General features: G+C 56.2%; 1 protein-coding gene across 3 annotated transcripts; it reads right to left on the bottom strand.

Annotated features, from left to right (window-relative positions):
- Nucleotides 1–5,280: 5,280 nt before the first annotated feature.
- STX5 (syntaxin 5) lies at nucleotides 5,281–11,469 on the bottom strand. Of its 3 annotated transcripts, none has more exons than XM_067543867.1 (11): nucleotides 10,924–11,469; nucleotides 9,715–9,925; nucleotides 9,539–9,609; nucleotides 9,168–9,223; nucleotides 8,699–8,769; nucleotides 8,417–8,533; nucleotides 8,158–8,214; nucleotides 7,964–8,045; nucleotides 7,619–7,719; nucleotides 7,406–7,527; nucleotides 5,281–7,189 (listed from the first exon to the last, which is right to left on the bottom strand). In XM_067543867.1, exons 2-11 carry the CDS (start codon nucleotides 9,904–9,906, stop codon nucleotides 7,030–7,032), a joined length of 1,029 nt encoding a protein of 342 aa, XP_067399968.1. In that variant the 5' UTR covers nucleotides 9,907–9,925; nucleotides 10,924–11,469; the 3' UTR covers nucleotides 5,281–7,029. The 3 variants fall into 3 exon arrangements, with proteins under 3 accessions (XP_067399968.1, XP_067399970.1, XP_067399969.1); XM_067543869.1 differs by having other exon boundaries at nucleotides 9,715–9,919; XM_067543868.1 differs by lacking the exon at nucleotides 10,924–11,469 and adding an exon at nucleotides 10,326–10,362.

Below are 11,469 nucleotides of genomic sequence, written 5' to 3'. Positions count from 1 at the left end.
ATGCGCATGCGTAATGCAGCCGCTCATGCTTATTGCCAATCGGACGCTTTCCGACGGGAGAAGTTACGCGTGCGCCGAATTTCGCGTCCCCCAATTCGCCTCAGAGGAGGTGGCGACACTGCGCGTGCTCAAAAAAACCGACGCTCAACTGGGCTGAGAACTCTGCACTGCGCATGCCCAGAAAGCGCTCCCCCACCTCCCCGCCTTTCTGTAGTGTTACCCGCTACGGGGAGGAGTCAGGGAAGGCGCTGCTCCCAGGCTGCAGGTTCGAGTCTTCCTCTGGGCGCTCTTCCACCGGACCTGCGTTCAGGTCACATCCTAGCAGAGAATGTGGCAGAGGGCCCATGGGACCCCTTTTCTCACCCTAGCTACCTAGAGAAGGGTTTCTACAGGTACAGTAGCAACTAGAAGGTGGTCAAGGAAAGTGGGGGCCCTTTATTGGGTGGGGCAGGCAACCGAGTGACCGATGATGTGGGAAAAGCTGCAGTCATCAATGCTTTTTTTTTTTGCCTCTGTCTTCACGGATAAGGTCAGTTCTCAGACTGCTGCACTGGGCAGCCCAGAATGGGAAGATGAGCAGATGAAAGAGCTGCTGAAAGAAGACATAGTTCAGGACTATTTAGAGAAGCTGGAGATGCACAAGTCCATGGGGCCAGATGCAATGCATCTGACAGTGCTGAGGGAGTTAGCTGATGTGATTGCAGAGCCATTGGCCATTATCTTTGAAAACTTGTGGCAATCGTGGGAAGTCCTGGTCAATTGGAAAAGGGCAAATATAGTGCCCGTCTTTAAAAAAGGGGAGGAGGAGGATCTGGGAACTACAGACCAGTCAGGCTTACCTCAGTGCCTAGAAAAATCATGGAGCAGGTCCTCAAGGCCTCCATTTTGAGGCACTTGGAAGAGAGAAAGGTGATCAGGAACGGTCAGCATGGATTCACCAAGGACAAGTCATGCCTGACCAACCTGATTGCTTTCTATGTTGAGATGACTGGCTCTGAGGATGTGGGGAAAGCAGTGTTGATATACTTTGACTTTAGTGAAGTTTTTGGTATGGTCTCTCACAGTATTCTTGCCAGCAAGTTAAAGTAGCATGGGTTGGATGAATGGACTATAAGGTGGCCAGAATGCTGGCTAGATCATTGGGCTCAACGGGTAGAGATCAATGGCTCAATGTCTAGTTGGCAGCCAGTATCAAGTGGAGTGCCCCAGGGGTCGGTCCCGGAGCTGGTTTTGTTCAGTATCTTCATTAATGATCTGGATGATGAGGTAAATTGCACCTCAGCAAGTTTGTGGATGACACAAAGCTAAGTAGAGAGAGGATACAGAATGACCTAGACAAATTGGAGGATTGGGCTTTCACACTGGCTGGATTGGGGGGGGAGGAGGGGCTTTATTATATTGTTTAACATCAATAGGTCAAAATAATAGTGATTCATGTGAGATATGCCATGTTAGGTACTGTTAGAAAGGCTATAATGTGCTAAATAAGATGATAATGTTTGTTCATGTGTTTATATGTGTAATGGAAGTTTATGGATATGTTTGATATATCAGTATTTCAAATTGTGCTGTCTGGGTAACACCTCAGACAGGATGGCTGCAGAACAATAGTCAGCTTAATGGCCCATTGAGACATTCACAGGTGCAAGGCGCCCAGGGAGAGAAGCCAGGGATATACCTGATGAGTCACCAGGACTTGTTCATGTGACTTTGGACTCCATTTTGGTACCTATGAAATTCCACAAGCAGCATGGCAAGGGCCAGAGGACATAAAAGACAGAGCCCCCGGATCCATTTTGTCTTCAATCCTGTTCAGCTTCAGCCACCTATCTACCTCTGGATGAACTCATCTATAACTGAAGCTGTGAAACAAAGGACTGAGACCCACCCAAGTACTGGATGTATACCAGAGGACTATACAAGCCTGCTAACTCTACAATTCTCCTAGAAACGTGATATATATGGACTTTCAAATCATTTGTATGTATCTGATTGCTTTAATCCTTTAACATTTCTCTTATAGTTTGTTTCTTTCTTTTTATAATAAACCTTTAGTTTTAGTTACTAAAGGATTGGCTGACAGCGTGATATTTTGGGTAAGATCCAAACTTTTATTGATCTGGTACTGTGGCTGACCCTTTGGGGTCAGGAGAAACCATTTTAGTAAAGAGCATAGAGTTTAAATAACTGGTCTCTTTACTGGACCTAGTGGTTGATTGGGAGCCAGAGACTGAAATACAGTAAAGGGGGCTGTGTGTATTTGTATTTTGACTTCTTGATAACCAGTGTGGGGAATCAGAAGCACTGTTTGTGGCTGGTTGGGAAGTCTGACTTCAGTGTCATCCACCAGTGCTGGGAGACTCTGCTCTCCTTTTACAGCCTGCCCTGATCTTGGCATTTTCAGGTGGCTGCCCTAGGCATGGACAGGTTACCTGGGCCATAAGAAATCTGATGAAGTTCATCAAGGACAAGTGCGGAGTCCTGCACTTAGGATGGAAGAATCCCATGCACTGCTACAGAGTGGGAATCGCCTGGCTAGGCAGCAGTTCTGCAGAAAAGGACCTGATGGTTACAGTGGATGAGAAGCTGGGTATGAGTCAACAGTGTGTATCCTTGTTGCCAAGAAGGCATACTGGGCTGCATTAGCAGGACCATTGCCAGCAGATCGAGGGAAATTATTTCCCTCTATTCAGTACTGGAGTGTTGTGTCCAGTTTTGGGCCCCCCACTACAGAAAGGATGTGGACAAATTGGAGGGAGTCCAGCAGAGGGCAATACAAATGATTAGGAGGCTGGCGCATATGATTTATGAGGAGAGGCTGAGGGAACTGGGCTTGTTTAGTCTGCAGAAGAGAAGAGAGGGGGGATTTGATAACAGCCTTTAACTACCTGAAGTGGGGTTCCAAAGAGGATGGAGCTAGGCTGTTCTCAGTGGTGGCAGATGACAGAACAAGGAGCAATGGTCTCCAGTTGTAGTGGAGGTTTAGGCTGGATATTAGGAAGAACTTTTTCACTAGGAAGGTGGTGAAGTACTGGACTGGGTTACCTAGGGTGGTGGTGGAATCTCCATCCTTAGAGGTTTTTACGGTGTAGCTTGACAAAGCCCTGGGTGGGATTATTTAGTTAGGGTTGGGCCTGCTTTGAGCAGGAGGTTGGACTATGAATCTGCCTTTCCCTTTGTCCCCTCACCCTCAAAGTCCTAGGTTCAAGTCCCCCCAGGGGATCCTGGGCCACCTGTGGCCTACAGCTCATTGTGCAGCTGCTCTCTTTTGCCCCCATTGGCCTCAGTCCCTGGTACTGCCCATGTGAAGGGCCCAAGCTTCAGCAGCCATGGGGACCTTTATAACCCCTTCACCCCCTTGCACAGCAGGACAGAAACCCCAGGGGGTCCACAGCTGTGCCAGAAGGTCCTGGCTGCCTCATGGGCAACATGGCAGACCTGTGACCTACTATCATTTAGGACATGAACCCGTGCGCTGGGGATGACATACATCAGAGGGCTGATAGTCCAGCAGCCAAACCCATCTTCAGGGGCAAAGCAGGCGTAGAAGCAGGGGGAGCAGAAGTAGCCTACCTCCTCCCCATGCCATGTGCAAAATGAAGGTAAATGCAGCCAGGATCAGCGAGCACAAACTCAGCAGTCCCCTGCTTGCCATTTCACCCTGTGTTTTGCACTGTTTCTCTTGAAGTCCCTGGAGGCAGGCAATCAGTTAAGAACTGCAGCTTTAATTTAAAATAACCCACAAGTTTTTAGCCCCCCATGTTCAGAGAGAAAAGCTGGAACCTGCATAAAGCAGACCACACAGAAATAAAATGATTTGGGGGTTTGATACATAAATCTTGTGATTTTTTTTATGGGGGCCAACTCGTGATTTTTTTTATGGGGGCCAACTCATGATTTTTTTAACCCTTGAGACCAGCATATTGCAAGCTCTTTGGGGCATAGGCTGCCTCTGCTCTGTGCAGTGACGGCACAACTGTGCCATGATGCAGATAGAGCTCCCACCCACTACCACAAGCCAACTAATGAACTAGAGATGGAAAGTGGGAGGCACTGAACCTGGAGAGGAGCAGCTGGTGGGATGGACACACTTTCTGTCTAGGGTGCTGAGAGTGCACGATTCCCCTCAATCATCATCCACACTCAGAACAGGCATTCCCCAAAAACATGCCCCATGCAGTGCCTTTTGGGCTCATGTTGTATTGAGCATTTGAATGGTTTATGCATCACTGTGGGCCAGGGACTGTATGCACTCCATGGGAGGGAGGATTACTATAGCTCCGCCACGAACCAAAACCCATGGGGGATGAGTAAGGCGAATTACTTTAAGTCTTAGATTATAGACAGAGGTACTAGCCCATAGGGAGGGACTTGAATATCTGGTCCAATGTGGCTTTTCCAGAGACCAACCAAGAAAGGGTTTTTGCTCTAAAACAGTGAAATGACTCAGGGCCTTGTCTCTGATCCAGCAAACAGACAGGACTTTGTGTCCAAGGGGGGACCTGACCCTTGTGGAACAGTTGGAAAGATTTTACCCTCCTGGGGCCCAATAAGACAATGGGTGATCTCCACTTTTCGTATGTCTCTAGCATCTTCCTTTAAAAAAAAAAAAAAGTTCTCTTATGCTCTTAGTTTAAAATTCACATGCTTAAAGAGCTGTAGGGTGACTTCTAACTGCTGGTAATGTGCTGATCATAGCCCTGCGAGGGAAAGCAAAGCACAGGTGCTGGCTGGCCATTGGGCAGACTGGCTTGCTGGGGCTATCACAGCTTAAGGCTAAGCAGCCTTAGAACCCCAGTCAGGAGGGAGTGGGACAAGGGTCTCTGCCCAGAGACCAGTAACAGCTGAGTGGGCCGGGGGTGGGGAGGAGGAGATACACCTAGTTACCCTGAAACTGTGGCACCTGCTTTGCCTTGGATGGTGTGGCTTGTCACAACACAAACATGTCCGTGAACTGGAAGGAGTTGGGGGACCCATCTCCTACAAGGGCTGTCTCCCTTCACTTCTGCTCCGAGAAGGAACTGAATTGCTGACAGGAGCCCTAGCTCTCCACTGGAGCCCAATACTCAGTGACCCAATCAGCACCTGCTAATTATCCTACTGGGAGCAGCCCTGTTGCCTGCATCCCAGCATGCGGTCAGTATACATCCTGTCACTGGCAGCTCAACCCAGGGGAGGACCTGGTGTTCCCCTCCCTCTGTCCTCGCTCCTGGAGAGCAAGTAGCAGGTTCTAGCTGGAAGAAGCAGCACAGCCCAGCCCCCACTCCCTTTCCATATGAACCCCAGTTGATCAGAGGCAGCTGACTCCAGGTGGTGAGGTAGGGCAAGGCAGGCTGAGCTCAGTGCAGGGGGCTGCATAGCCTCAGCTTCTCCCCCACTCCCTTTCTCAGCCTGAGGACCCTAACCAACTCCTCGCTGCAGGAGGGAAGCTGGTTACAGTTCAGAGTCTCAGGGAGAGGGGAGCAGGCTCAGCCCAGGAGCCAGCAGGTCACTCCCAGCAGCTTCCTAGGTAAGAGGAGACCAGAGCGTAGAGCCTGGGGGTGGCAGCTGGGCCTGTGGCCATGACCCTCCTGCTCTCCTCCCATGCCCAGCCCACAGGAAACACACAGCCGGCAGTAGGCTGGGGATACAGTCAAGCTTTAATTTCTTTTAAAACCGTTTCTGCGCCCACCCCTCCCAACCAGGAAGGGGCAGTTTAGACCCCTCCTCTGCCCCCCGGGATACAGGTGTGGGCCTCTCCCCTCACCTGTCTGCAAAGGGACTTTCATCTGCTAGAAGGGGCAGCTCTCACCTTGGAATGTTAAGACCCAGATGGTTGTGGGGAACAATCGTGGTAGGCCAAGATCACAACTGGGTCATGACCAGGAGTCATCTCAGCCATCCTGACCAGGCCCCGGCTAGGCCTGGGCAGGGTTATTTACATCAACTATTGGATAGACCCTTGTGTGAGAGACCAGCAGAGGGAGAAATAAGGCCCCAGCCCCTCCTCACTCTGCCAGGAGGGAAGGGGCATCAGTGCACAAGGTGTGGGGGTTTAGCAAGACCATCAAGATGGTGAGAGGGGCACCATGGCACCACCCCTCCTATGATCTCAAGGGAAGGAGCTGCACAGAACTCACTGCAGGGAGTGCAGAGGTGGGAATTAAGCTGACACAATTGCAGCCCAGGTGCAGGGAGCCCAGTGCTGCCCCCCCACTGGAGGGTGCTCAGAGCACCTGTGACAGCTGGAGATTCACTGAGGAACGCCAGTGAGTGGTGCTACTTGGCAATGGCCCAGGGGGTGGGATGGGGGGGAGAAAGACAAAGACACAGCCACATCTCCCTCTGCACTGAGAGCCATACGGAGGGACCCATCCAACTTCAGGGCCAGCCCCAGCTGCAGTGGCACCCAACTGGGCGAGGAGGGAGCAGGGAGGGGAATCCTGTGCTTGGGGGCAGCCCCACATCTATGGGAGAAGGGAGAGAATTAAATACACAAAATAAAACTAGGGTTGGGGGGCATGGGGCTAACCCGTCATTCAGCCAAATGGCCCACAGGGCTGGCAAAGGCACGTCTGGGGGCAACTCCTTCTCCAAGCACCAGGGAGCTGCTAGGTGATAAGTGTCCTTGGGAGGAGGGACAGTCAGTCCTGGGTGCAGGCAGCTCGGGAGCCTCTGTGCAGAAGGGGGGAGGGGTAGCCCCACATGAGGGGAGAGGTGGGCTCTGGCAAGAGTCCCAGTGCTAAAGGCTCCTCCAACACTGGTGTCAGCACCCCACACAAAGCGCCCTTTGCTGCAGGGTCCTGGCGCTATCACAGGTGAGCCTAGGCACGTGCCTGCCCCCATTCAGTTCTGGGACAGCCAGCCTAGGGTTTCCCAGAGCTGTAGCAGAGTCCACAGGTCACAGTATGAGGAGGGAGAGCCCCTCTGGCGCCAGGCTGCCCCACCTGGGAGAGAACTAAGAGCCCGGTGCGCACACATCCATGAGAGGCTCTGCCAGAGAAGGTGGGAGCTCCAGGTGCTGGGGGAGGGCAAGTGCCAGGGGACGACTCAGGCCAGGAACACAACAAAGATGATGAAGAAGACGATGAGGATAAGGAAGATCTTGACCATAAGCCAGCGGTTGGAGGTAACTGACTGGAAGTACTTGAGGATCTCGGAGTGCGCAGCCTCCACGTTCAGCTGGGCGTCCTCCACGTTGGCATCAATCCTGGGGGGGGGGGGGGGAGGAGAAACAATTGAGTGACAGGTCCTGGGCTCCCCCACTCACCAGGCCTAACCCCAGAGGATGAGCTCTAGGCTTGGGGGGAGATGGAAATGAAGCTGGCCGCCAGGGCCAAGGTGGGGAGAGCTGTTCCAAGCCTCAGGAATGGGAGTGCAGGGAAGTGACCGGGAAACTGCCTAGCCACACCGCAGAAGCTGGTACCTCTGGATAGTCTCTTCTTGCTCCTTCACCATGTGTGCCAGCTGCTGGAAGATGGAGCCCAGCTCCACGATGGTGGATTCAATGTTCTGCATGGTGTCCGCCCGGCTCTGGATATATGAATCCTATAGAGGAGAAGGGGAGTCAGTGCCTGGGGCAGCCCTCATCCCCTCACCCTGTCTCTGGAACAGCCCTCCCTATCGCCCCCTGCAGCACCTGCTCGTCAATCAGTTGCAGCTGCTGACTTGTCCGGCTGTCCATGTCAATGGCCACATCTCCCGCCCGCCGGGGCTCATCCTGCAGTATCGCAGAGCCACCTGTGGAGAGAAGCCAGCGCAGTCAGGGCTGCCAGAGACTGGGGAGCCCCACAGCCAAGCCCCAGGCCTCTGCACGCCAGGCTCCCAGAGAGGAGAGAGCCAGCCCTGCCTCTGCAGAGGAAGTTAGACCAGCAGGGATTGGCAGGTAACTTCCTTAGAAGATAGCACCCACACCTCCTTCCCCCCCGGGTGCACCAGGCCCCTCCCACACGCTTCCACCCAGGATAAGGGGCTCTGGACTCACCCAAGTTGCTGGCGGTGAGGGGCAGGGAGGACATTGGGGCGTGGGAGAAGTGCTCGCGCCGGCTCCGCTGCTGCTTCAGGTTCTAGGGGAGCAAGGAGAGATCGGAGCAGGGGTTAGATGGGGGGCAGGCGGGATCTGGGCTTGCTAGTTCTCCCCATTGGGGGAAAGGACTGGGGGATACACTCAGATCTTACCTCCGTTCTCACCTCCAGCACTGACTTGAAGTCATTGGACATTGAGGCCAGTCTGGACTGAAAGGGAGGAGGTGAAAAGTCAAAAGGCAACTGGGAGCAAGGCCAGACTCAGCTAGTCCCACCCCAGTTCCCTCTGCAATCCGCTCCCCCCACCAGCTCAGAGCCACTCCCCTCCCCCCATTGCCCTCATCAGCTGCGAGCACCACCCACTCCCCAGGTCCCTCTCTCCCAAGGCTCCTGACAAGCCGCTGCCCCTCACCTGCAGCGACACCACAATGGTGTTGGAGTGGGTCTGCACGTGCCGCCCACTCTGGCTGCCCTTGGCCCGCACGAACTCCTGCAGCTGGGCAATCTGCTTGTTCAGGCTGTTGATGTCCTGGGGGAGGGAGAATGTTCCAGTCTCAGTTTAGGCCCACGCCCCCCAGGCTCCCACCCAGCTAAGGCTGCCATTTGCAGGCTCCAGGTCCCTTTGTTCCTGCATGCCCTACCCCCCAAATCTCTGTGTCTGCCACCAGGAGATGCTAGCCCAGCTCCCTCTAACCTGTTTGATGATGTACGTCAGCTCCTCTATCTCCACCGCCTTGTCGTCAAACAGGGACTTCCGCTTGGCCACTGGGGACAGAGGGGGGGTGTCAAGGGTGCATCCTGCTGTGAGGGCAACCCACCTGGCAGGCAGTAGGGAGGGGGCCAGCCCCAAGGCCAACTCACAGGAGTCTTGGCTCCTTCCTTCCACCGCAAGGGCCCTGCTGTAACAGTCACAGGGAAGGATGCCCCCAGGATCAGAGATAACCGCCTCCCCCACATACACCAGCCCAGCACCACTAACCTCCCTTCCTTGCCACTCCCTAGCAGCCCCATAGCCCATCCCAGCTGAGTGAAGCGAGTCTGTGTCTCCAGTTCATAATGGCTACAAAGAGGTGAGAAGCATGTTAACCCCCAGTGCCACTGGCAGCCCCTCCATGCCTGAATCCACCCCCGCAGACAGCCCCCTCTCACACACCCCCACTCACAGATGGTCAGCTTCTCCAGCTTGGCAAAGGTGTTGCTGAGATCTTTCCCGATGCGCCTGGGTGGAGGAAGAACAGGAGAGCAGAGTTATGGGTATGAAGAGGTTTGTTGCTCCCCCAAGAGGGGCCTGCTCACTAAATGCACCAGCAGGGCACTCCTTCCTTACCCCAGCCCTGATCCCCAGGACCCAACCTCTTCCCACCCCCATCCTAGACCAGCCAGCCTGCCTCACCTTCCCCCAAGGTCCCCTCCCTGCCCATTGATCCTGAGCCAGTTTCCACACACTCCCAGGTTATCCAGCTGCTGAGTCCCCTCCCCAAGCTTCGGCTGACCCAGCCCTTCCCCAAGACCAGCTTGCTCCGGCCCCACTCACTTGGCCATGACTGTGAATTCACTCCTCTGGCGCATGGCGCTCAGAGCGGGTTTGTTCATCTGCAGCCCATTCTGAAAGGAGAGAGACAGAGAGACTGACCACAACTGTTCCAGAGCTGAGCACCCCCTATACTAACAGGGAGTGGGCCTGACACCCCGCAGGAGACAGGGACTTACCTGTCTGCTCTGCAAGGACTTGCAGGCGGAGAGGAACTCCTGAGTGCGATCGCGGCACGACATGGTGTCTGGCAAGGGCAAGGACGAGGCGACAGTGGTGGCAGCAGGTGGGGGCAGCTCTTGTGTCTGCGAAAGTCCCAGATAAACGCCCTGATCTGTGTTCTTAGAGCCGTGGCGTTTTCTCGTATTCATTGAGGCTCATAACCTGGCGCTAGGGAAAGGGGAGTCCATAGGCTCAGGGGTCTGGTTAATGGCAGAGAGCCCACGCCCTCCTCTCCTGTCCCCATGAACTCTCTGCTCCTCCTCAAGCATGCTCACCATCACATCACATCACATCACCTCCCCACATCCATTCATCCTTCCTCACTCCAGCAAGGAGCTGGCAGCTCTAAGGCAGCCCTGCCTGCCCCATGCAGGAGCAGCTCGGGAGGCAAGATGCAGACAGCCCGAGGTTCCCATGAGCTCAGAGGGGGATGGAAGGGGCTTCCCAAGGGACTCATTTGCAGTTCAGACGGGAGGCGGCTCTGTGGGGGAAGGGCCAGGCATGTACAGCCGGGAGAGACCCCCCGCCCAGCTGCAGAAGACCTCCCGAGGAATCAATGCCACCCTACCCAGGTGTCGGTGGGCTCTGGTCCCGACGGGACGGCATGGGTGACAGACACCGGCAGCGCCCAACCCACCAGGCAGGAGCTAACGGCAGGACCAGGCCATTGGGATTAGAGGCAGGAAGGGGGCGGAGCGGGGTCCCCCGGCGGGACCGGACCGGACCGGACCGGACCGAGGGTAAACAAAGATGACGGCGCTGGGGGCCCCTCCGCCCATAGCGCACCCCGCGCCGGTTCAGACCCCTGCTGAGAGCAGCCCCACGGCCCGCTTCCGCCTCCGCCAGCCCCTCGCCCCAGTGAGCAGCCACGGGAAGGGGGGCACCGGGCGGCGGGGGGGGGGAAGCGACTTCCAGAAACCAGCAAATAACGGCTCGGGCGGGCCCGGAGAGAACCCAGGAGTCCCGGCTGCCGCCCCCTGCGCGCCGCCGCGGGAGCCCAGCGCAGGCAGCCCGGCCAGGGGGCGCCGCGGGGGAAGGGCCGGGCAGGGTCGGAGACGGGGGGAGAGGAACCGATGGGGGTGGGGGGAGGGGCTGAGAAAGTGGCTCCCGCGGGACGCGCGGGGGGGGGGGTGGAGCGGCCCCAGCCGCTGCCCGCCGGGACTCACCGAGACGCGGACTCTGCGCTGGTCGTTACTGCCCCTGGTCTGTGTCTGGAGCCCACCGGCCGGGAACGACGTCACTGCCACGTACACCTGGCGTAACGCGTCAGCGCGCCACGCAGCGACGTGCCACGCCCCTTTTCCCGGGAGCGGTTTCTTAAAGGGGCCGCGGCACCGTCAGCGACCACAAAGTCACTGACGGGGCGTGTCCTAGTCCCGGCGCGTGGGTGGGTGGGTGAGTGAGTGGGTGAGTCCTCTCTTTGCGAGGCGATCCCTGCCCGCCTCCGGGGGACACACAGCGCCTCCCACCCGCCGCCTCGGGCATCCTCCGCCAGGCCAGGCCAGGCCCCTCCCCCCGGGCACCGGCCCCCAGCGAGCCCCGAAAGTGGCCGTGCGGAGGGGGCCCTGCTCACAGCCGGGGCTGGGGAGAGGTGGCTCCACCCCGCCGCCACTGCGCAGGTAGCCATAGCAGCGGGGGGGGGGGCACGCTGATCCGAGACACGGCCCCCTCCCCCAACCCCCTACATCCATACCCTGCCCGGGACATTGCCC

The sequence above is a fragment of the Emydura macquarii genome, unplaced genomic scaffold (assembly GCF_026122565.2).
Source record: "Emydura macquarii macquarii isolate MOO-44397 ecotype Brisbane River unplaced genomic scaffold, CSIRO-AGI_Emac_v2 contig_968, whole genome shotgun sequence".
Taxonomy (NCBI): domain Eukaryota; kingdom Metazoa; phylum Chordata; order Testudines; family Chelidae; genus Emydura; species Emydura macquarii.
This window is presented reverse-complemented; position numbering and strand designations above follow the sequence as displayed.